The sequence below is a fragment of the Ranitomeya variabilis genome, chromosome 1, assembly GCF_051348905.1.
Source record: "Ranitomeya variabilis isolate aRanVar5 chromosome 1, aRanVar5.hap1, whole genome shotgun sequence".
In the NCBI taxonomy this organism is placed as follows: Eukaryota; Metazoa; Chordata; class Amphibia; order Anura; family Dendrobatidae; genus Ranitomeya; species Ranitomeya variabilis.
Window position 1 is genome coordinate 641,157,692 of NC_135232.1, and position 27,172 is coordinate 641,184,863.

Below are 27,172 nucleotides of genomic sequence, written 5' to 3' on the forward strand. Positions count from 1 at the left end.
TAGACCAGTGAGGACCAGACAGGAGGCAGAAGGGTCTTATCTGAGGTGCAATGTGATTGCAATGATAACAGGATTTGTTAGTTGTTGGTTGTTTGCGGTTTTCTATCAGACCCCCTGTGAAGTAAATGAGGTTTATTTACTGGTACTTGGGTTTTTTTAGCTCCAGTTTTCCATATAATTCATAATGATAAGAGTAACACAGATCGCAGGATAATAGAGTCACATCCATGGATGCTCTGATTTGTTGCTTGAACTAATATAGGTAGGGAGTTGTGTGTGTTCACCTAGGCTTTGAAGTTCAGCTGTAAAATTGACTTTGTTTGTTTGTTTTCCTGTGCATCTTAGATTGGATAAAGGTTGTTGTTACGTGAACTAGGATAGGCAAAGAAGCATGGACAGATAACGGATGTACACGATGGAGTGTCATGTTATACTGTGTGCTGCTAAAGGTACCTTCACATTAAGCGACGCTGCAGCGATAGCGACAACGATGCCGATCGCTGCAGCGTCGCTGTTTGATCGCTGGAGAGCTGTCACACAGACCGCTCTCCAGCGACCAACGATGCCGAGGCCCCCGGGTAACCAGGGTAAACATCGGGTTGCTAAGCGCAGGGCCGCGCTTAGTAACCCGATGTTTACCCTGGTTACCAGTGTAAAATGTAAAAAAAACAAACAGTACATACTTACATTCGCGTCCCCCGGCGTCCGCTTCCTGCACTGACTGAGCGCCGGCCCTAACAGCAGAGCGGTGACGTCACCGCTGTGCTGTACTTTCACTTTCACTTTACGGCGCTCAGTCAGTGTGGGAAGCGGACGCCGGGGGATGCAAAGGTGAGTATGTACTGTTTGTTTTTTTTACATTTTACACTGGTAACCAGGGTAAACATCGGGTTACTAAGCGCGGCCCTGTGCTTAGTAACCCGATGTTTACCCTGGTTACCAGTGTAAAACATCGCTGGTATCGTTGCTTTTGGTGTCAAACACGACGATACACGCCGGTCTGATGACCAAATAAAGTTCTGAACTTTGTTCAACGACCAGCGATATCACAGCAGGATCCTGATCGCTGCTGCGTGTCAAACTAAACGATATCGCTAGCCAGGACGCTGCAACGTCACGGATCGCTAGCGATATCGTTTAGTGTGAAGGTACCTTTAGACCTTGAAGTTTGGATGGATAACATGGTTTTGTTTGAGACCTGAAGCAGGATACAACTAAAGTCGGTGTACCTTAGTTTTACTTTTAGTTTTCCTAAGGGTGTTAATGTGTTTATGGTTCCTTTAATAATAGAGTCACATCCATGGATGCTCTGATTTGTTGCTTGAACTAAGATAGGTAGGGAGGTGTGTGTTAACTTAGGCCTTGAAGTTCAGCTGTAAAATTGACTTTGTTTGTTTGTTTTCCTGTGCATCTTAGATTGGATAAAGGGTGTTGTTACGTGAACTAAGACAGGCGGAGAAGCATGGACAGATAACGGACGTACACGAGGGAGTGTCGTGTTATAGTGTGTGCTGATCTTGAAGTTTGGACAGATAACATGGTTTTGTTTAATACCTGATGCAGGATACAACTAGAGTCAGTGTACCTTAGTTTAACGTTTAGGGTGTTAAGTAGCTGCGAGGGTTGTATGTTACTCTTTTAAATTGTGGAAAACTGGTAGGGGTGTCTGTATAGGAAACAGAGGCAATTGACTAGGATCAAACTATAAGAAAATTGCATTCATTTTGTGGGGTTCAGGAGAGTTGAGGCATTAGCTAATTACTGGGCAGCTCAAAAAAGGTTAACAAGGGGGGGTCTTCCAAAGTAAAAGTATGAAGAACAGGTGAGTTTGGGGGGACAGGGCAGCATCAAATAAGGATGTTTATTAACTGCACTGGGAGATCTCCCAGAGCGTATTGTTCCTTTTGTCCCATTTTAGGTATCTATGTAGAAGAGCACCTATCACTCCAGAGAAGAGGTCTTGACCTTTGCCCAGATGCCCCTGAGAGACTCCAGAACACCCCTCTTACGTTTGGTGCCGAGTTGAAACATCTCCTCTCAGATTTCAGCCATGAGGAGGAGACTGTAATAAAACCCAACGCCACTTTGTCCTGTCATTTTCCTCCTGGTCATTATTTTATATATATTGGACTGTTTATGATCTGCAGGAGGACCAAAACACCCAACTGCACGGAAGTCAGGCTGAGCACCATTAACTCAGCCAGTGAAGAAAAATAAGAAAAATCCAGTCCTTTACCCCGAATACAATATATATATATATTGTATATAATAATGATGTTATTTTCATTGTGTGGTTACTGTGTAGTAATTCCATATGTGTGCATATAGACACTTTAGGTGTAAATCCAGGACTACCTGTACATTGACATACTCAGTAAGTGTGTTCATGTGAAGGTGTTGATGCATTTACAGCCAGTAGATAACTCCAACTGTACGTGGATCAATGATCTTTATGTGCATTATGGATCAGTAGCAGCCATGCTATTTTAGCTTAAGTCTCTATATGCATTATGGAATTGTAATATATGTGTTTTGTGTGAATGGGGAAAAAGAGTGAGATTCTCTAGGGACAGGTCCCCACAGCTTCTAAGTTATTTGCCACTTTAACCCTAGCAATGGTGAAGTTCGTAAGGGATGGATTGAATGTTGGTTAGAATTAGACAGTGTTTTTCCCGCAGCCAACTTAGGTACTGTGACATCACTCCCTACTCCAGAAATTCTAACCTGCCTAGTAAAGATCTGTGTATCTATCTATGGAAGAACCTCATCAATGATCTTCAATCAAGATTACAGGAGAAGTCCCTGATGGAAGTCGTGTCTGATGCATGTCTGATGAAAGTTGTTTCCAGTGCCTGAGTCCAGTCATTTCCAGTGCCAGAGTCAAGTCGTTTCCAGTGCCTGAGTCCGCGAGGCCCAGAAAAAAAAAAAAAAACCTGTGACATCCAGCAGTCTCATTATGCCCGACATACTCAAAATCCTGCTGAATCAAGCTATAGGAGAGTAACGTGAAGTCTGGCAAAGTGACGGGTGCACACAGGGTGATGTTGACTGACTATGGACTGTGAGGGTGAAGCCGTTCCAGAGTCTGACCAGTCACAACTGGAGAAAGATGGCTTTGAGATGGGCCTATACCTGAAGATTGACAATTAAAGACCAGAACAGAGACTGAAGACTGCAATAAGACTCCAAGAAAGAAGAAGAAGGTGTACTTGGTGGATAGAGATGTGGGTTACGGTGAATGTCAGGGAAGAGCTGACGGCCGTGTGGATGATGTCTAGGTACCTAAATGCAGAATTAGGCTTCATTCCATCCTGAACTGTCACTAGTTATAAATGGGGTTGAGTAAGCAAATAAATCCCAGCACAAAACGTCCCTCAAATTTCATTGTCGTGTTCTCGACAACAGGGGGAATGTAGAAGGGAAGTGCTCCAAAATATATATCTTTACGTAGAGATGTGTTTAGTGATATATAATTCCCCCACATGTGCTCAGTAGCCCCCTCCTCAAGCTAGTATATCAGGTTTCATTTAGGACTTAGGCCAGTGGACAATAGACTTGTGACCTCATCCCCACACACCTGGGGCTGGACACACCTCTTCTAGCTGGACATAAAAGGCACAAGACACATGTGCTCTGTCTTTTTTGCTGTGCCTGCATGCTGAAATGTTCATGGATCCACATGGTGGTTGATTATATCTGTATCCCCTTTTCTTACTAGGCCCTGTAACCTCTTAGGCCTTAGCGTTAGTAAGCTATAGATGGGAGGGCTGATATTTCATGTGTGATTTGGGTAATAAGGCAGTTAATTGTGGGTTTTTATATTGTGGTGATATTGTTGTGGTATTATGTGGATATTAATTATTAGTAGTCAATTTTGGGGTTAATAGTTCATATTGGACCTCATTAGAGGTGCAGGGAGAGTCCCTCTTTGATAACCATAAGGTTTGATATTTTGTGGGGGAAAACCCTGCCCTTTACAGCATATAATGGTGGTCTTCACTGGACAGATGGTCCTGCCATAGAAGTCCTACCACAGCACATAATGGTGGACTTCACTGCACAGATGGTCCTGCCATAGAAGTCCTACCACAGCACATAATGTTGGTCTTCACTGCACAGATGATCCTGCCATAGAAGTCCTACCACAGCACATACTGGTGGTCTTCACTGCACAGATGATCTTGCCACAGAAGTCCTACCACAGCACATAATGGTGGCCTTCACTGCACCGATGGTCCTGCCATAGAAGTCCTACTACAGCACATAATGGAGGTCTTCACTGCACAGATGATCCTGCCATAGAAGCCCTACCACAACACATAATGGAGGTCTTCACTGCACAGATGGTTCTGCCATAGAAGTCCTACCACAGCACATAATGGAGGATAATGGTGGTCTTCACTGCACAGATAGTCCTGCCATAGAAGTCCTACCACAGCACATAATGGAGGTCTTCACTGCACAGATGGTTCTGCCATAGAAGTCCTACCACAGCACATAATGGAGGATAATGGTGGTCTTCACTGCACAGATAGCCCTGCCATAGAAGTCCTACCACAGCACATAATGGAGGTCTTCACTGCACAGATGGTTCTGCCATAGAAGTCCTACCACAGTACACAATGGTAGTCTTCACTACACAGATGTCCTGCCATAGACATCCTAACACAGCACATAATGGTGGTCTTCACTGCACAGATGGTTCTGCCATAGAAGTCCTACTGCAGCACATAATGGAGGTCTTCACTGCACAGATGGTCCTGCCATAGAAGTCCTACCACAACACATAATGGAGGTCTTCACTGCACAGATGATCCTGTCATAGAAGTCCTACCACAGCACATACTGGTGGTCTTCACTGCACAGATGATCTTGCCACAGAAGTCCTACCACAGCATATAATGGTGGCCTTCACTGCACAGATGGTCCTGCCATAGAAGTCCTACTACAGCACATAATGGAGGTCTTCACTGCACAGATGATCCTGCCATAGAAGTCCTACCACAACACATAATGGAGGTCTTCACTGCACAGATGGTTCTGCCATAGAAGTCCTACCACAGCACATAATGGAGGATAATGGTGGTCTTCACTGCACAGATAGTCCTGCCATAGAAGTCCTACCACAGCACATAATGGAGGTCTTCACTGCACAGATGGTTCTGCCATAGAAGTCCTACCACAGTACACAATGGTAGTCTTCACTACACAGATGTCCTGCCATAGACGTCCTACCACAGCACATAATGGAGGTCTTCACTGCACAGATGGTTCTGCCATAGAAGTCCTACCACAGTACACAATGGTAGTCTTCACTACACAGATGTCCTGCCATAGACGTCCTAACACAGCACATAATGGTGGTCTTCACTGCACAGATGGTCCTGCCATAGAAGTCCTACCACAACACATAATGGAGGTCTTCACTGCACAGATGGTTCTGCCATAGAAGTCCTACCACAGCACATAATGAAGGATAATGGTGGTCTTCACTGCACAGATAGTCCTGCCATAGAAGTCCTACCACAGCACAAAATGGAGGTCTTCACTGCACAGATGGTTCTGCCATAGAATTCCTACCACAGTACACAATGGTAGTCTTCACTACACAGATGTCCTGCCATAGACGTCCTAACACAGCACATAATGGTGGTCTTCACTGCACAGATTGTCCTGCCATAGAAGTCCTACCACATAATATGACATAATAGGTCATGTACTGTACTAACATTGCATCCATAAACTATCAGGATTGATTTCTTGGCTTGGTTGACATCATTTTTCTAACCAAAATACTAAATATATCTTATTAGAAACGGTAAAGAGAGGGGCGCAATAGCGCAGTTACCGAAATAACAATCAGTTTACTGTAAGGTAAAATTATCACCTTTGCATGTTGTGAGTATGCTCAACACATATAATAAGTATGATAGGGCTGCAGATGGCACCGGACCCGCGAAGGATCTTCAAGAAATTCTGCATAGGATATTCAAGATGCCGACAAATCCAATTGGCTATGTACCTGAGGAAGTGGACAGTACATCCACAAAATGCGTAGTTTTATAGCCCTGAATAAAGTATGCAACTCTTCTGAACTCTGTGATTCCCTTCCCTGATTTTGGAGGAGTGCGGATTTGTCAGCATCTTGAATATCCTATCCAAAATATATCTTATTAAAATAGGAACATTCATAAGATTTGTGTTTTTGGGATCACTGACTGCATAAACTAATGCAAATTATAAAGAATTATCAGAGAATATTTCGGCCTCTCTGTTGCACTAGGATTTAACCCTTCTTTTGATTTTTAAACTACTTGAGAACTAGTATAAATAATGATATATAAGCCTGGCCTTACATACTGGTGCCAAAACTTGGAATCTAGTTGATATTTTTGCCATTCTCTTACCGTGAGTACAAAACATTTTTTTTAAAAGTGAATTTTCTGTAGCTGAACATGTGCTCGTGGAGGTACTGAAATGAATGACCGTCATCAATGTAGATTTCTCCCACAGCAGTACCCTGGAAATAAATTCAAGAGATCCATTTAGGGTGAGACCACACGGGTGGCAGCCCAGTCAGAGACGGCAGCAGCCACACAGATGTCCTAGTCTATGATGCATGCCAAGCAGACAGTGAAGTAAATGGAGACATAGCAAATGGCTCCAGTTTCCAGTCTGGGACCCTTAATGATTCTGTTTTTTATCCTTCATGTTTCAGTTCCTATACAGGTATACACCATTATAAACATAATCTCTGAGAGAAGGTAGGCGTGAGAAACCCCCTGGTAATGGCTCATTCACCTTAAGGGCTCATTCAGATGTCCAAGTAAAGAGGTCAGCGCACAGACTGGCCACGGGTCTCCCAAAAGTGACGGCCTTATGGAAATACATGAAGCTGTCATGCTCCAATTGGGAGAGCCATGTCCAGTCTGTGAATTGTGGTCCTTTCTCAGAAGTCTGACTGAACCCTCAGGTGTTGTGTTTAGAAGTTGATGGTCCTGTTACTGCTGCCCATCCCATATAAACAAGTAGAAAGCCTCACAGATCACATCCTTGTAGATCAGGACTAGATACGTGTCTGCAATGCCGACAAATGACAATCCATAAGCCAAAGGATGCTGGAACAATAGTGACTTTATTTAGCATGTCCTTTCTACACCTTTCAAGCTGGAGATGATGTGTATCCTGGTGAAGAGGTTTGTTCGTCCCTGACATGCATAGATATGGACATCCTCCATAAAGACACTAATGGTCCAGCATCCTTTGGCTTATGGATCTTCATTCGCCTGCAGCATCCATTTTTAATGTCCAATATTGACCTTTTTCAAGTTATTCCCGATAAGCCTGTCATACATATGCACACTCAGTTCAATCGAAAGTGAATTTGTTTGGCCAGTTAGACCAAAATTGGTAGACTTATAAAATAAAACATTTACAATATTTCAATGCACAACAATGCAGAAAAAAGCCTAAGGGACCTTGATCCCTGTATTATCAAGGCTAGAAATGTTCCATAACATACTGTAATAGGTCTATTGATGGTAATGAGTGGTGACGAAGAGGGCTGGTTTGGCTAATGAACTGAGCCAGACAGACACATGTGAAGCGGGTGGAGGCTTTAAGCATAAGGCTGTAAAGAAAACCACATAACAGGGAGTGTAATTGAGTGATCAATGAAGTTTTGAAAATATAAATTAATTTAATGCCATGCCATGACTAAGAGCGGGTCAACCACTCAAAACCTGTAGGCTCTGTACCTCATTTTATGATGTTACTGTCTTACAACATGTTTTTGCTCAAAATTCAATAAAAAAGATTTTATACTTAATTCATGCGACTAGACTAAAGAGATATTTTAATGTTAAAACTTATTAGTACCTTTTTGTTGTATTTCAGCTCTGCTCCGGACAGATTTTCTTTTGACAAGGGACAACCACTTTAGTCAATGCCACAGACAATATTAATAGCTAACCAACTCGCACCTCTCCAGTTCATCTTTAACTCTGCTACCCGACTAATTCATCTCTCTACTCGCTACTCCTTCTCTTCTCCCCTCTGCAAATCTCTTCACTGGTTCCCATTCCCTCAGCGTATCCAATTCAAATTGCTAATACTATCCTACAAAGCCATCCATAACCTGTCTCCTCCATATATCTCTGAACTAATCTCCCGATATCTTCCCTCACGTATTCTCCGGTCCTCTCAATACCTCCTTCTCTCCTCCACACTTATTCGCTCCTCACCTAATCGCCTCCAAGACTTGTCCCGAATATCCCCCATCCTCTGGAATTCTGTGCCCCAACATGTCCGACTATCAACCACATTCGGATCCTTCAGATGGAGCCTGAAAACCCACCTCTTCAAGAAAGCTTACAGCCTGCAACGACCCCGCTGCCCCCTCACCACAACCAGAGCTACCTCCTCACCAACAACAGAACTGCTGCAACCCCCCAACCTTCTGTCTCCTTCCCCACCATCCTGTAGAATCTATGCCGGCAAGGGCAGGGTCCTCTCCCCTCTGTATCAGTCTGTCATTGTTAGTTTGTTTACTGTAAGTGATATCTGTAATTTGTATGTAACCCCTTCTCATGTAAAACACCATGGAATCAATGGTGCTATATTAATAAATAATAATAACAATAACTTGTCATTCTTCCTTAGACTGAAGCCATTTACCTTATGATTTAGTGCTACACGTAGCTCATATGGAGAATTTTCCATCCAGCCTGATGACTTGCCAATTGTTGTTTGTAAAGGAATAATAGATCCTCCACGTTGATAAACTGGAATCTGCATGAAAAAAAAACAAAGTAGTTATATTACACCAGCTAGTTATGGCCCCTTGGTTTACAATTCCCATGTCTCACACTCCATATTGTTCTACAGAAAAAAAACAAAACTCTAGAACTCATTTTTACACACACTACAGTGCAGTATGAAGGTATTGTGGAAATGCAGGTGACACAAAAGAAATTCACACTGAATTTAATTTTATGCTTTCCTGTAACGGGGATGGCAGAACCACTGCACCGTGGTCTGAGGAGAGCCTGGGGGGGGGGGGGGGGGTGTAACTGGGCAAACACCTGACTTTTCATAAGAGTCCCTGATGGTGGGGTTATACTTGGCTCCCAATGGACACCAGATGCTACTCAAGGACAGATTTTGGACGGATGGCAGCTGACCCCCAAAGTGCAGAGTGATAGAACGGCAAAGACTAGGTGGACTGGTCAAGTACAGGCAGGCACGAGAGGAATACTGGGAGACTCTGCAGGTGCAGGTAGGTACGTCTGATATACAGTTATACACCCCCTGACGAAGATAAACATTCGAAACGCGCGTCGGGCGCACGTAGGTCCAGGTATTGATTTCCCCCAGGTATATACTAAATATATTTTATATTAATTTTATATTGCTGTGCTGTCTTATATGAGCAATTGGTTACCCATTGTTTGGCCTGGATTTAGGCATACACTTGCGGGCACCTTGTTTCATTGGATTTTTCCCTGGCTATTATGCACTTTAATTGCACTACTTTGCACAGCGTTAAAAAAGTAAATTTATTTCTATTTCTATTTTTGCACAAAATTTTACCATCACGTCTTTTTTGGATATTGTTATCACTTTTTATTGGTACCTCTGCACTTTATGATGTGCACAGCGTAAAATGATATAGCACACTGGTGGCTATTTTATTGAGTATTTTTTCTCCCTGACCTCGTTAGTAAGGTACATACACCTTTTTAATGTATTTTATATAAAAAAACATTTTATTATTGTACGTATTTGTTGCCAATCTTATAAATAAAGGCCTATTTTTTATTATTCCCGTATTCATTGGTTTTTTTCTGGTGATCTCCTATCCAAGGTGGTTTGGTATTCACGTCTGGTATACAGACTGGCACAGCAGGTGCAGGCAGGTACGGCTGGTATACAGACTGGCACTGCAGGTGCAGGTGGGTACAGCTGGTATAGAGACTGCCACGGCAGGTGCAGGATGGAATAGCTGGTATACAGAGACAAAAGGCTAGTAGGGACAGACAGGTAAACTGACTGGTGGATATTGGGGATCTGACAATTAGCAAGCATGTTGGGAACACACTAACCGCGTTGACCAGGTATCTCCCATGAGAGGTCGGTGCCTTAAATAATAAGTGTCTCTCAGCCATTGGCTGGGAGACACTCTAGGATGGTGTGCACTGTCCCTTTAAGAGGGCGGGAGCACACGCGTCTTAAGCACAGTGCTTGGGGATCTGCAAGCAGTACGCAGACTCCAGGCAGCAGGCGCAGGAGAAGGAGGAGGAAGTGCGGGACAGGAGTCGCGGAGGTGAGTAAGTTGGCACTCCTGCTGGGGGAGAGAGGAAGTGTGCAAGCACGCCAGCGCTATGTCTACAATATTTTCAATATAACAATCCACTTCCAAATGACCTGTAATATTAACTTCTACCCAACATCTCCTGTGCATGTGCAAGGAGTTGCATGGTGAAGGAGCCATGAGGTGAGTTTGCACCTCTTTCACCTCTTGGACCACTACAATATGATCATGGAGTGTCAATAAGTTGTATTAGCAGTGTGCAGAGAAATTGTGGTCTCCATGTCAGCCATATGCCTAATAAGTCCTATCAGTCATACAGGAGGCACTAAGTGCAATCCCAGCACGTACTCTCATGAACGTGTGAGCCTGGATTTAGCGATCACAGCGATTTGACCCCAGAAGTTTCGACCCTTGTACCAAGTTAAAAACACAGCAAAAAGACACAAAAACATTAATAAAAAAAAAAGGCAGCCGTATTTACCAACACAGGCACAAAACTAATGCACTGCAGTATGCAGCGACCCCAGGGAAAAAGTTGGGGGCAGCACAGGTGCAAAATACTGTTGAAACCACCACTCGCCTACCAACCAATCATGGAGGCGGCAGTGGCCTAGTATTGTAAATGCACACAGATGAGGCTTGTATAGGGTGCCAGTCACACAGATACGTGTGGTGCAGTGTCTTGCTTACAGCCTATTGATGACACTCATACTATTAGATCATGTGGTCTGCCCAACACTATATAAGTGCACCCCCAGGGGCAGATACCCTAGATTACATCATTGATGGGTCCAGCTGCATCCTGCATAGAAATGAAAAAAATGTGTAGTATAATATACTGTATATGAGGTATTACCTCCTCTAATGTGACGTTCACTGTTTGCTTGTGGGAACTACCAACGCAACTGAAGTTTCGAAAGTCATACCAACACTATAGAGGAAAGATATCAGAATAGTTACATAGGTTGTGAATTGAGCAAAAACATAAGTTTATAATTTACATAACTAGTTGATCCAGAGGAAGGCAAAACCACAAGTGAACACATTCCTACCTGACCTCACAGGCAGATTCCTGGTTTAACAATTTCTGATAAGATATATTACAAAGCTACTTATTTTCATGTGCACTATTGATTTATAAAATAAAAATTAAAACGACTGTTAGGCTACTTTCACACTAGCGTCGGGAAAGACCCGTCGCTGTGCGTCGGGCCGACGTTCCCGACGCTAGCGTTGTATCCGCCGCACAACGGGGGCAGCGGATGCACTTTTCCCACGCATCCGCTGCCCCATTGTGAGGTGCGGGGAAGTGCGGGGAGGTGGGGGCGGAGTTCCGGCCGCGCATGCGCGGTCGGAAAAAGCGGACCGTCGGGAGCAAAAAACGTTACATGTAACATTTTTTTCTTCCGACGGTCCGCTACCACACGCCCAAGCGTCGCAAAACGGACGCGACGTTTGGCAATGCGTCGCAAATGCGTCGCTAATGTTAGTCTATGACGAAAAAACGTATCCAGCAAGAACTTTTGCTGGATGCGTATTTTCGGCAAAACGACGCATTTGCGACGTATTGCAGTTAACGCTAGTGTGAAAGTAGCCTTAGTCTGAAAGTAGCACTCCAGTGATACAATTTCATCATACAGACAGTTCTGTGTGACAGGTGCTGACTAGTCATCATCAGTAATTGCAATAGGAGTTTGTCTGTATAATGGAGAAGTTCACCATTTATAACTGTATACTCACAATCCATTTGATATCTACGAGAAAATAGAGGAAATGCAGAGATTATACTGATGCTATTTGCCCATGTGATGCTATACTGATGCATTAAGGGATATATAGCAGAGCATAGAGGATAAAGAAGTAGAGTGAAATCTGGGAATCAAAATGGAGACTGAAGTAAGGAGGATTCTGAGCTGCTTTTATTTAATTACACCATACAGTGGGGAAAAAAGTATTTAGTCAGCCACCAATTGATTGTGCAAGTTCTCTCACTTAAAAAGATGAGAGAGGCCTGTAATTGACATCATAGGTAGACCACAACTATGAGAGTCAAAATGTGAAAACAAATCCAGAAAATCACCTTGTCTGATTTGGCAAGATTTATTTAGCAAATTATGGTGGAAAATAAGTATTTGGTCACCTAAAAACATGCAAGATTTCTGGGTCTCACAGAGCTGTAACTTCTTTTTTAAGAGGCTCCTCTGTCCTCCACTCATTACCTGTAGTTATGACACCTGTTTGAACTTGTTATCAGTATAAAAGACACCTGTCCATAACCTCAAACAGTCACACTCCAAACTCCACTATGGTGAAGACTAAAGAGCTGTTGAAGGACACCATAAACAAAATTGTAGCCTTGCATCAGGCTGGGAAGACTGAATCTGCAATAGGTAAGCAGCTTGGTGTGATGAAATCAACTGTGGGAGCAATAATAAGAAAATAAAAGACATACAAGAACACTGATAATCTCCCTCGAACTGGGGCTCCATGCAAGATCTCACCCCATGGGGTCAAAATTATCACAAGAACGGTGAGCAAAAATCCCAGAACCACACTGGGGGACCTAGTGAATGACCTGCATAGATTTGGGACCACCGTAACAAAGGCTACCATCAGTAACACACTACACCGCCAGGGACTCAGATCCTGCAGTGCCAGACGTGTCCCCCTGCTTGAGCCAGTCCATGTCCGGGTCCGTCTGAAGTTTGCTAGAGAGCATTTGGATTATCCACAAGAGTATTGGGAGAATGTCATATGGTGTGATGAAACCAAAGTAGAACTGTTTGGTAGAAACAAAACTCGTCGTGTTTGGAGGAGACAGAATTTTGACTTGCATCCAAAGAACACCATACCTACTGTGACGCATGGGGGTGGAAATATCATGCTTTGGGGCTGTTTCTCTGAAAAGGTGACCTGAACGACTGATCCGTGTACATGAAAGAATGAATGGGGCCATGTATCGTGAGATTTTGAGTGCAAACATCCTTGCATCAGCATGGGCATTGAAGATGAAACGTGGATGGGTCTTTCAGCATGGTAATGATCCGAAGCACACCGCCAGGGCAACGAAGGAGTGGTTTTGTGAGAAACATATGAAGGTCCTGAAGTGGCCTAGCCAGTCTCCAGATCTCAACCCCATAGAAAAGCTTTGGAGGGAGTTGAAAGTTGGTGATGCCCAGCGACAGGCCCAAAACATCACTGCTCTAGAGGAGATCTGCATGAAGGAATGGGCCAACATACCACAAACAGTGTGTGCCAACCTTGTGAAGACTTACAGGAAACGTTTGACCTCTGTCATTGCCAACAAAGGATATATAACAAAATATTGAGATTAACTTTTGTTAATGACCAAATACTTATTTTCCACCACAATTTACAAAATAAATCTTGTCAAATCAGACAAGGTGATTTTCTGGATTTGTTTTCTCATTTTGACTCTCATAATTGTGTTCTACCTATGATGTCAATTACAGGCCTCTCCCATCTTTTTAAGGGAGGAAACTTGCACAACTGGTTGCTGACTAAATACTTTTTTCCCTACTGTATATAAAAGAATAGAATGTGATTGACAATCGGATGGGGTGCAGGGATGGAAAACAAGTCATTAGACTACTTTTTTAAAACATAGACCAACTGTTTTATGTACACGAGTCCCATTAAACTCCACTTTTTATTTGTATTTTCACCTAAGACCATATCATTAGAGTTGGGCAAAAAGATTTACAAGACCCAGGTCAATTTTGCCATAATGCTAGTTAATGGCTATGGGACCAAAGCACTGTGAACATCCAATTACCACCATCATCGTTGGGGCCTCTTCTCATTATTAGGATGCCACAATGTCATATGTGGTTTGTGGTGCAGGGTAAAGACATTGGGGGCTACTAATCAGAAGAAGCATCCGAGATGATGCAAGTAATATAAGGTTCAAAGTGCTCTCTTCTGGTGGCCACGGCCTACCAACATGGCTGTTGGACGAGGGTCCTGTGAATATATTTACTCAACTCTGCAGATTATAGATCTGTAACAGCTCCATGTATTATAAGTGTATGGTATGACCGTACTGTCATCCTATGTTTTCTTTACCTCCTGGCGATTGTGTATTTTGGCACATACAGGTGCTTCTCACAAAATTAGAATATCATCAAAAAGTTAATTTATTTAGCAACATAGTAACATAGTTAGCAAGGCTGAAAAAAGACATTTGTCCATCCAGTTCAGCCTCTATTCCGTCACAATAAATCCCCGGATCAACGACCTTCTAAAGAACCTAATAACTGTAAGCTACAATATTGTTACACTCCAGGAAGACATCCAGGCCTCTCTTGAACCCCTCGACTGAGTTCGCCATCACCACCTCCTCAGGCAAGGAATTCCAGATTCTCACTGCCCTAACAGTAGAGAATCCTCTTCTATGTTGGTGGAAGAACCTTCTCTCCTCCAGACGCAGAGAATGCCCTGTTGTGACTGTCACATTCCTTGGTATAAACAGATCCTCAAAGAGGTATTTGTATTGTCCCCTTATACACTTATAGATGGTTATTAGATCGCCCTCAGTCGTCTTTTTTCTAGAATAAATAATCCTAATTTTGCTAGTCTCTCTGGGTATTGTAGTTCCCTCATCCCCTTTATTAATTTTGTTACCCTACTTTGTACTCGCTCTAGTTCCATTATATCCTTCCTGAGCACCGGTGCCCAGAACTGTACACAGTACTCCATGTGCGGTCTAACCAGGGATTTGTACAGAGGCAGTATAATGCTCTCATCATGTGTATTTCAGTTCTTCAATACAAAAAGTGTAACTCATATATGATATAGTGTCATTACAAACAGAGTGATCTATTTCAAGTGTTTATTTCTATTAATGTTGATGATTATGGCTTACAGTCAATGAAAACCCAAAAGTCATTATCTCAGTAAATTAGAATAATTAAAAAAAAAAACATCTGCAAAGGCTTCCTATGCTTTTAAAACGGTCCCTTAGTCTGTTTCAGTAGGCTCCACAATCATGGGGAAGACTGCTGACTTGAAAGATGTCCAGAAGGCAGTCATTGACACACTCCACAAGGAGGGTAAGCCACAAAAGGTCATTGCTAAAGAAGATGGCTGTTCACAGAGTACTGTATCCAAGCATATTAATGGAAAGTTGAGTGGAAGGAAAAAGTGTAGTAGAAAAAGGTGCACAAGCAACTGGGATAACCGCAGCCTTGAAAGGAGTGTTAAGAAAAAGCCATTCACAAATTTGGGGGAGATTCACAAGGAGTGGACTTCTGCTGGAGTCATTGCTTCAAGATTTCAAGAGACACCACACACAGATTGAACAAAGTAATTTTTACATTTCATTTGGAAATCAAGGTCCCAGAGTCTGGAGGAAGAGTGGAGAGGCACATAATCCAAGCTGCTTGAAGTCTAGTGTGAAATTTTCACAATCAGTGATGATTTGAGGAGCCATGTCGTCTGCTGGTGTAGGTCCACAGTGTTTTATCAAGACCAAAGTCAGCGCAGCCGTCTACCAGGAAATTTTAGAGCACTTCATGCTTCCCTCTGCTGACAAGCTTTTTGGAGCTGGAAAATTAATTCTCCAGCAGGACTTGGCACCTGTCCACACTGCCAAAAGTACCAATACCTGGTTTAAAAACAAAAGTATCACTGTGCTTGATTGGCTAGCAAACTCGCCTGACCTTAACCCCATAGAGAATCTATGGGGTATTGTCAAGAGAAAGATGAGAGACACCAGACCCAACAATACAGACGAGCTGAAGCTGGGCTTCCATAACACCTCAGCAGTGCCACAGGCTGATCGCCTCCATGCCACGCCGCATTGATGCTGTAATTGATGCAAAAGAAGCCCTGACAAAGTATTGAGTGCATTTACTGAACATACATTTAAGTAGGCCAACAATTCGGATTTTAAAATCATTTTTCAAGCTGGTGTTATAAAGTATTCTAATTTACTGAGATAATGACTTTTGGGTTTTCATTGGCTGTAAGCCATAATCATCAACATTAACAGAAATAAACACTTGAAATAGATCACTCTGTTTGTAATGACTCTATATGAGTTTCACTTTTTGTATTGAAGAGCTGAAATAAATTAACTTTTTGATGATATTCTAATTTAGTGAGAAGCACCTGTAGATTTTTGTTATAGAGGCAGTCTAAAATCTCTGCATCCATCATTTAAAGTCTGAATAATTGGGTCCATACATGAGGTATAACAGGGCCATTTTCACTCCTAAAATATGATGCATCAATTGTAAAGAAATAGCTTTAAAAATGGTCTGTTACCTTAACATTTTTTTATTGAATAAATATTGTACCATAGCGAGCTTAGAGGATGCAGGATGATATATTTTCCATACTGTTATGTGCCGCATAGAGTTCCTACAAGCACATACCTAAAAGCTAACTGACAACTAGGCACAAACACTTCCATTGAAAGACTAACTTCATTATTATTTTTGAGTGATATACCTCTTCATGGCCAGGAAAAATCACATCAATGGAAATGACTCCCGGGTCTAAAACTGGGGCAACTAATAAAGCATTCCCTAGGAACAAAAAAATAATAGTTATTATATTGGTAGCAGGCAGTGCTGTGCATGACAAATGTGAATGTGTGCTTCAGAATTCAGAGTTGCCTTCATTGGAAAAAAAAGGTGACAAACTTAGTAATAACAGCATCTAAAGTGACTTTCAGGCTCACAATAGAAAAATCACCAATACATGATGCATATACAAAATATCTGGCGCCTTCCTTTTTATCCTTTCTGGGGCAGTTCCTTTGATTTCTAGTTCCTTATTAGTTTCTGGAACTTTTCTGCCAGATTCTGAGATGAATCTGTGCACACCCTGCTTCCAGCGGGTCCATCCAAGAGCAAGAAGAGAGTTTGCGAGACTACAATATACAAATAGCCGCTTCAGAGAGGAGGAGGACAGGACTCTAATGCCTCATATTGGAAGAAGGAATCTTAACCCTAGAACGCATACCCATAGAAATCTACACATTCACGCACCTGGGGCCTTTTAGGCCTGTTTACAATTATCATGGAATAACTCAAATAAAAAATACTTTTCAAAGTTTATTGCAAAGTAAGGATGCATTCTCACTAGCGCAGGGGTCCACCAGGACGGGATTCCGTAATGGATCTGACCTCCTGGTGACCCCAGCTAAGGCTGGCGGACGCATACCTGGGGCCTCGCAGGCCTGCCAGGTTACTTGTTTTCTATTTTCTGTAAAATTACTTTAGTTAGAATTTTGAAACTCTAGGTATTCCTCAGGTATATAGTTGTTAGTAATTTCCATTTGTTCATATATTTTTATGTTATAGGCATTTCAGTATAACAACCTTTTTTTGGGACTACCCCATATTCACGCACCTGGGGCCTTTTAGGCCTGTGTGCAAATAACACGGAATAACTCAAATAAAAATACTTTTCAAAATTTATTTTACAATTGCAAGGTAAGGATGCATTCCAACTAGCGCTGGGGTCGCCAGGAGGGGATCCGTAATGGATCTGACCTCCTGGTGACCCCAGCTAAGGCTGGCGGAATCCCGCCATTCCGGCAGCCTTAGCTGGAGTTACCAGGAGGTCAGATCCATTATGGATCCCCTTCTGGCGAACCCCAGCGCTACTGGGAATACAGCCTAAGATGTGTATATTTCAAAACATAATTATGTGCATAAAACAACAAAAAAGTAAGTAAACGGGCACGCCAAATATAGGCATTCTATATGCAATTTTTTTATGAAAACATTTTTTGGTTGTAGCAAACTTGGTGCAGGAATATTTATTTGTAACTTTACATATTCCCCCGACAATTCTCGCATATTATTTTTTCGGCTGAATGTTCCTTGCATACATTTTGTCCGCAAGTAGAACAGAAACGCTCCGATTTTCTTTCCTTCTTTGCTGGACAAATATAGCAGCGCTTTCTTTTTTTTTCTCTTTGCTCTGGATGTTCCAGAAAGCGTATTCCACATTGGATCATTGCCTCTGTAATTTGCCTTGATAAGCATATCATGCTGCTTCACTCCTTCATAGTAGGCATCAAAAGTTCATAAGACAGCATTGTTGCTTGATTGCAGAAACCGAATACACTCTCGTAGATTGTTCGCTGTGCATTGTGCTTCATGATTGGAGTAATTTCGCGGCGGTTTGGCCTCATAGTACCAACAAGTGTAAGTTGCTTTTGAAGCAAAAAGTTGGCCATTTCAAAATTGGTAAAGTAATTATCCATTGTAATATTTTAATTCTTTTTTTTCTTATTTTTCTTATTTTTATGTTGTCATGCAGAATCCACACTCTTCCCAGCAATAGCAGAGTCATAAAAGTTCTTCCCCAGCAACAATACAGACAAAAAGACTGAGTATCACATGTAAACCTAGTACAGGCCTAAAAGGCCCCAGGTGCGTGAATATGGGGTAGTCCCAAAAAAAGGTTGTTATACCGAAATGTCTGTAACATAAAAATATATGAATAACTGGAAATTACTAACAACTATATACCTGAGGATTACCTAGATTTTCAAAATTCTAACTAAAGTACTTTTACAGAAAATAGAAAACAAGTAACCTGGCAGACCTGCGAGGCCCCAGGTATGCGTTCTAGGGTTAAAAGACAATATCGACCAAACAATGAGCCTTGCCGCATGACTTCGGATATGAAGCCAAACCAAACACTACATTTGCGGACATGTGTTTCGAGGTGTTTGCCTGTAAGAGTCCTCTCACCTAGCCAATCAAGTCTCCTTGTCCGTGGTGTAACGGCTGCAGGTGCAGAGGTCGCAACCGCGATTGTGCGGGTGGGTGCCCTTCAATGCCAGCACAAATTTCCACTGGATATACGTCCTTGGATGCACATTCAGTTGAAATGTATTGGGTGGGACAATGATCCTAAACATTCTGCTAAAGCTACACTGAAGTGGCATAAGGGGAAACATTTAGATGTGTTGGAATGGCCAGATGCCAATTCAGTTGAGAATCTATGGCACAACATGAAGACTACTTTGCCTGGAAAATGTGAATACATCCCAGTGTTTAGATGTTCTGAGCTAATAGAGACCAAGATACCAGAATAAGTAATTTTAGGAAAACATGGCCCCAGATAGCATTGAGGTTGTGAATGCTCATGCATATACAATTTTTATATTTTTTGTCTTAAAGCACTCCTAAAAAAAAGCACATCCTCTAGTCTTTTCTAAAAATGTATGTAATGTAGTAATAATGCATCAAAATACGGTACTTACTATTCACTGTCTGCTCTGGTTCCCAGCATGGCTACGCATCTCTTTTAGGTTTCGTGATTTCAAATCAGATTTGTCAGATCACACAGGGATTTATGTGAGGATCAAAGTTTGCTTTTACAATGTAAGTCTATGTAGCTTTGTTGTCTTTGTTGTGTGCTTCCATAGGCTTACATTGCTGGAACCAAGAAAAATGAGGTGGAGTATAAGCTGGAATGCATATATCGTATAGAAGCATGCTCACAATGGCCATTAAACAGACAAAACCTAAGATAGAAACAAAACGAGCATAAACCCTGTTATAAGTAAGTATAAAGTAATAGTAAATATAACAAAGTGTACCCAAATCGGGACGGTCCTATACTGTCACTAATTAGAGGCAGTATAGGACTGTATCGGCTGGGTACACCTTGTTGTGGTGGGATGGCTGTTATTTTTTTCTTTTTTTTTAATAAAAAAAAATGCTTGCTAAGTACCCTATGTTATTTACATGCACTATTGCTTTTTACTTACAGCAGGATATTTGCTTTGTTTTGTTTTTATCTTAGCTTTTTACATTGGTGGCAGCTGGCAAAGGAAAAGAGCACTCATGTGACATTGAAGAGGACTGTAGTCATGTTGGAAACCAGGGAAGATGGCGATCAGTAAACATTTTAATACATCTACACAACAACACATACATACAGGTGCATCTCACAAAATCAGAATATCATCAAAAAGTTTATTTATTTCAGTTCTTCAATGCAAAAAGTGAAACTCATAAATTAGATAGAGTCATTACAAACAGACTGATCTATTTCAAGTGTTTATTTATGTTAGTGTTGATGATTATGGCTTAAAGCCAATGAAAACCCAAAAGTCATTATCTTAGTAAATTAGAATATTCTATAACACCAGGTTGAAAAAATGATTTTAAAATCTAAAATGTTGGCCTACTGAAATGTATGTTCAGTAAATACACTCAATACTTGGTTGGGGCTCCTTTTGCATCAATTACAGCATCAATGCGGCGTGGCATGGAGGCGATCAGTCTGTGACAATGCTGAGGTGTTATGGAAGCCCAAGTTGCTTTGATAGTAGCCTTCAGCTCGTCTGCATTGTTGGGTCTGGTGTATCTCATCTTCCTCTTGACAATACCCCATAGATTCTCTATGGAGTTAAGGTCAGACGAGTTTGCTGGCCAATCAAGCACAGTGATACTGTTGTTTTTAAACCAGGAATTGGTACTTTTGGCAGTGTGGACAGGTGCCAAGTCCTGCTGGAGAATGAAATTTCCATCTCCAAAAAGCTTGTCGGGAGAGGGAACCATGAAGTGCTCTAAAATTTCCTGGTAGACAGCTGCACTGACTTTCGTCTTGATAAAACCCAGTGGACCTACACCAGCAACATGGGCTTCCATAACACCTCAGCAGGGCCACAAGCTGATCGCCTCCATACCATGCCGCATTGATGCAGTAATTGATGCCAAAGGAGCCCAAAGGAGCCCCGACCAAGTATTGAGTGCATTTACTGATTATACATTTCAGAAGGCCAACATTTTGGATGTCAATATAATTTTTTCAAGCTGATGTTATAAAGTATTCTAATTTACTGAGAAAATGACTTTGGGGTTTTCATTGGCTATAAGCCATAATCATCAACATTAACAGAACTAAACACTTGAAATACATCACTCTGTTTGTAATGACTCTATCTAATATATCAGTTTCACTTTTTGTATTGAGGAACTGAAATAAATTAACTTTCTCGCGATATTTTAATTTTGCGAGATGCACCTGTAGCTAGAAAGGATTAGGTGATACAATTTTTGCTAGAAGTGTTTATTTAATTATTAATTCTCTCTTCAGAATTTTTTTTTGCATTTTTCAGTTTAAATAAAATTATAAAACCCCTCCACAAAATCAATCTGAAACCCAAATTGTAATACAACAAAACAGGAAAAAACATGCATATTTTGTGTGAACCATTGTACATCTAATAACAGCAGACAATTTTTTTTTTTTTTTTTCAGTTAAAAGTAATAACTGCAACATATGACTTTATAAGTGTCTCACCGAGCATGTACTGCTTATCTACTCCAAAAGCATCCTGATACTTGGGAAATTCAACCCACAAAGGCCTGTTGGTTGAAAAAGAAAAGGAGGAATATAGAATCTAACACATCTATTTTCACAGCTAACAAACATGTACGTAACTCCACCACTGAAACAGATTGACAGAGGCCACATTTATCAATAGTGTCGTAATACAGTCACAATCTACATATACAGTATATAGATGCTCCTCAACATTGAAATTGTAACACGAAGAAGGAGAAATTGTGGAATTATGGAAATCACAGGATGGATAGATATGTTACTGATTAAAAATGATAAAACAAAGTGAAACACAATTTTCAATATATCTTGATTTATTCAATATGGAGTAAAATGACCAAGCTCAGAAATCCCTGCACTTACAGCCTGGGCTGCTATCAATGATGTTATTAATGGTTGTCTGAGGAAGGTTCTGTCAAGCTGAATGCACTTTGCCAAGTCATCAAGATTCGCTGCTGGCAGCTACTTTTATAATTACCAATCAATGATGTCCCAGATGTGCTCGATGGGAGACAAGTATGGAGACTCTGCAGACCATGGTTGCACGTTTAGGCCCTGCAGGCTGCTCATAGTAGCACAAGCAACATGTGGCCCGATGTTGTCGTGTTGAAAAATGTTTTCTAGTACACTAAGAAAAATGGCTGTACCACTGGTTTGAAGACTGTTCCTTTCTGTTTTATAAGTGAAATTGGAAGTCAGATAAAAAGCCCAAGAAGTCAAACTGTATCTGTGCAAACCAATAAAAGGTGTTTGGGCGACGAGCCAGGTGTCTTGTAACCACAGTGGCCATTTAGGCTGCTTGTGGTGTTGACTTGGTGGCGTCTTCCCCTCAATCACCCACCACCTCACTCACATGGAGCCAAATGAACTGTCCCAAGGAGAGGTCTCTTCTTAAAACAAATGCATGTGAGGTGCTCTTTCTCTGACCCCTCTTGAGCTGTCAGGAGAAAGCATGGCCCATCTCCAGCCTGCTATTGGTCTCAGTTCTAAATTAGACATTTATGTTTACCAACTTCAAAAGTGCTCAAACATAAGCTGTCTCTCTATTATATCCTGTTTTTCTTATGTCATGTCATATTTTATTGCAAATAATATTTGGGAAATTGTCACAGCTGGGCGGCAGAAAGACCCTGGATAAAGAACTTACCTGTCATCAGGAGAGACCCCAAGGCAAACTATCTAAATTATGCTCACCGTAGGAGTGGTGGCGATGACACACTGGTGACATCTCAATCACATTCACTCACGCCAAGCAAGGTCTTCCTTGTTTAATGATTTGGTAAATAAATGCATTTATTTGTTAATGGAGGGACACCATGCATGCTGTTGCCATCTGGTAGATCAGGTACAGGTGTCCCATTAACCTTAAGCAATGGATTTCAAATAATGGTGAAGAACAGGACATCAATGGAGTCTGAAGCGATTAGTCCTGCTTTTGTGGAGACCATGTGGTAACGCCATAAAGGGGTCTTCACAAGGGAATGTCACATACGTCCTACTCCCATGATTAAGGTGAGGGGTGGCATAATTTACGTTAGGACCTTCCTAGTCTTCATTCCTGGTACACTAACAGCTCGGGGTTACATTGATTCCCATTGGTCATCATAGTTTTACAGCCATTTCTCCAAAGTTTCCCAGGAACCGATTTTTTTTTTCACGACATCTGTGACCTGAGCGCATGGTCCAAACATGTTACGATGGCCTGCAGCTTCTTTGAACTTGTCTCTTATCTCACGCATATGAAACGTCATTGCTCAAAATGTTTTGATTTCCATAATTCCACAACTTTTCCTTCTTCGTATTACAATTTCAATGTTGAGGAGTGCATGTAACAACTCGCAGGATACTAGACACTAGTGGTGGCTGTCATACACCAGAAATAATGCAGAAAATCTTCAACAGTAAAAACTCATCAAGGGAACCTAGCACGCAGCAAAATTACACAGGATCAAAAACTCACAAAAAAACTCAACATGGGCACACAGCCTAAGCTAAGACTAAGCTCCCACAATGAGCTGTTGGAGTTTTTGATGTTGCAGAATTGCTGCACCATCTCTGCACCTATCAAGTAAATGAGGCTACTTGCATTTTTTCATTGCATTTGTTACAAGCGAGCCGTGCAATAATTTAATATACTTGGCACAAATCACACAGGACTAAAAAGGATGTAAAAAATGACTTGCATTTGTTACAAGCATTTTTATCACGTGTTTGACTCTGTGGTTTTTGCATCTTTTTGGTGTCATGTTTGAAATAAAGCTGTTTTGATTTTGATACTTTCTGGTATTTGGCTTTGACAAAACTTTATAGATGCAGTCATATGCAGATTACATGTGGTTTGGATGCGTTTCCACTGAGGGAACGCACTAAAAATGCATTTCTATTTTTTACCTGTAGTTACCGTATTTTGCATCTAATGCAAGTCTATGGGGAAAATCTGCACAGAAAACTCCGCATACCAGCAAGGGAAATTGACATGTTGCGGATGTGTAACTTGCACCACAGGTCAGTTTAAACTGTGTAAAAAAAGCACCGAGGGCAGGAGATTTCTATAAACCCCATCCACTGTGATGGAGCTGTAAGACACTGCGGTTTTGATGCAGCAAAAATACGTAGCGTCACACACCAAAAAATCGTGGGAACACAGCCTTGCACAGCTGGCACCTGCTTCTGTATCTGCTCCATACAGTCGCACATATTGCATGTCGGGAAGGGCTTAAACATTACTAAACATTATTAAAAGCTGCAAATTAAAACATTTGCTGCATCATTAATTATAAGAAAACTACCGTTCTTGTGTTGTAAAAGTTCATCACGAGCCGTGCAATAATTTAATATACTTGGCACAAATCACACAGGTTTAAAAAGGATGTAAAAAATGACTTAAAATTACCAAAAGTGACAAATCCCCCCGGCCATTGCCTTAGTATACACATCTGCTCATTTCTACAGAAAGGTTAATGCTCTAGTGTCATCAGAAAGTGGCCTGCAGTTTACATCAAGTCTTTGGGTATGTGCACACATTGCGGAAAGGTGTGCGGATTTTTCCGTACTATTTTTGGTAAATCCACAGGTAAATTGCACTGCGGATTTACTGCGGAATTACAGCAGATTTACCGCGTTTTTTGTTCGGATTCCACCTGTGGTTTTACACCTGCGGATTCCTATTATGGAGCAGGTGTAAACCGCTGCGGAATCCGCACAAGAATTGACATGCTGCGGAATAAACAACGCTACGTTTGCGCGCGGTATTTTCCGCAGCATGGGCACTGCGGATTTTGTTTTCCATAGGTTTACATGGTACTGTAAACCAATGGAAAACTGCTGCGAATCCGCAGCGGCCAATCCGCTGCGGATCCGCAGCAAAATCCACAAAGTGTGCACATACCCTTTATGTTAAATATACTTTTTTTAAACTGTTAATCATTGTTTTTGCGGGGGAAATTTTCCATGTCACTGAGTGTCTATATGTATGAAAAAGAACAAAATCTTTGGCCATAAAGACTAACATTAGACTGATAGTTCCTGTCTTAGGCCTGTCCCAAACGTCCAGATAATTCCGGTACCGGAAAAAAACGGTACCGGAATTATCCGTGTCCGTGTGCCCCTATGTTTCTGTGGCACATCAGTGTGGCACACGTGTGCCTCCCGTGTGCCCACTGGGTACCACACGCACCGTGCAGGAGACAGCGCTAAAGTTTAGCGCTGTCCCCTGCATCGTGCTGAAGCCGCGATTCATATCTTCTGTGCAGCAGCGTTTGCTGTAAAGAAGATATGAATAATCCATTTTTTGAGTGGTATTTCGTGTTTAAAATAAAGCTCCATGTCCCCACGCCCTGTGCGCCCCCGCTGTTCTGAAAATACTCACCCGCCTCCCTCGTTGGCTGTCGCTGCTTCCTGTCCTGGCCGCACCTTCTACTGTATGCGGTCACGTGGGGCCGCTCATTTACAGTAATGAATATGCGGCTCCACCCCTATGGGAGGTGGAGCCGCATATTCATGACTGTAATCGGCGGCCCCACGTGACCGCATACAGTAGAAGGTTTTCGCCACACAAAACTCATCTCACAAAAGTCGCTACATGCATGTCGCCACACGCAACTCAACACACACAACTTGACACATGAAACTCGCCCTAAAACACACACAAGTCTGGTATTATCCTTCAAAAATAAAAATCTGATTAATAAGCAGACAAACTACAAGAGCAACAAATGTACCATATAGGAAATATGGCAGCTGTCAGTCACATGACCTGTCTATTATGTGTATGTGTGAGCTAATGTATACTGCCAGGGGAGAGGGCTTCCTGTTGGATGGGGATTTATCAGGCTGCCAATTTTGCTTACAAATACTGAGGTAAAAATACTGAGAAAATAACTTGTGAACGAGGTCTAATACAGGAGGAGATGACACACAGATATATACTGTATACAGGAGGAGATGACACACAGGTATATACTATATACAGGGGAGATGACACACACATATATACTATATACAGGGGAGATGACACACAGGTATATACTATATACAGGAAGAGATGACATACAGGTATATACTATATACAGGAGGAGATGACACACACATATATACTATATACAGGGGAGATGACACACAGGTATATACTATATACAGGAGGATTGGACACACAGGTATATACTATACACAGGGGAGATGACACACAGGTATATACTATATACAGGGGAGATGACACACAGGTATACACTATATACAGGAGGAGATGACACACAGGTATATACTGTATACAGGAGGAGATGACATACAGGTACATACTATATACAGGAGGAGATGACATACAGGTACATACTATATACAGGGGAGATAACACACAGATATATACTATATACAGGAGGAGATGACACACAGGTATATACTATATACAGGAGGAGATGACACACAGGTATATACTATATACACAGGAGATGACACACGTATATACTATATACAGGAGGAGATGACACACAGATATATACTATATACAGGAGCAGATGACACACAGGTATATACTATATACAGGAGGGGATGACACACAGGTAAATACTATACACAGGAGGAGATGACATACAGGTACATGCTATATACAGGAGGAGATGACATACAGGTACATACTATATACAGGGGAGATGACACACAGATACACAGATATATACTATATACAGGAGGAGATGACACACAGGTATATACTATATACAGGAGGAGATGACACACTGGTATATACTATATACAGGGGAGATGACACAAGTATATATTATATACAGGAGGAGATGACACACAGATATATACTATATACAGGAGCAGATTACACACAGGTATATACTATTTACAGGAGGAGATGACACACAGGTATATACTATATACAGGAGATGACATACAGGTACATACTATATACAGGAGATGACACACAGGTATATACTATATACAGGAGCAGATGACACACAGGTATATACTATATACAGGAGGAGATGACTTACAGGTATATACTATATACAGGAG

At 41.7% G+C, this 27,172-nt stretch overlaps 1 protein-coding gene across 2 annotated transcripts in view; it reads right to left on the reverse strand.

Moving 5' to 3' along the window:
- Positions 1-27,172, reverse strand: part of GANC (glucosidase alpha, neutral C) — a 129,145-nt gene that overhangs the window by 12,804 nt on the left and 89,169 nt on the right. For both annotated transcript variants that reach the window (XM_077261194.1, XM_077261190.1), the window contains exons 19-23: positions 21,614-21,678; positions 16,787-16,863; positions 11,169-11,243; positions 8,677-8,790; positions 6,408-6,520 (exon numbers count right to left, since the gene is read on the reverse strand). In XM_077261194.1, the coding sequence (XP_077117309.1) occupies positions 6,408-6,520; positions 8,677-8,790; positions 11,169-11,243; positions 16,787-16,863; positions 21,614-21,678 (444 nt within the window). The remainder of the gene's footprint in view (positions 1-6,407; positions 6,521-8,676; positions 8,791-11,168; positions 11,244-16,786; positions 16,864-21,613; positions 21,679-27,172) is intronic.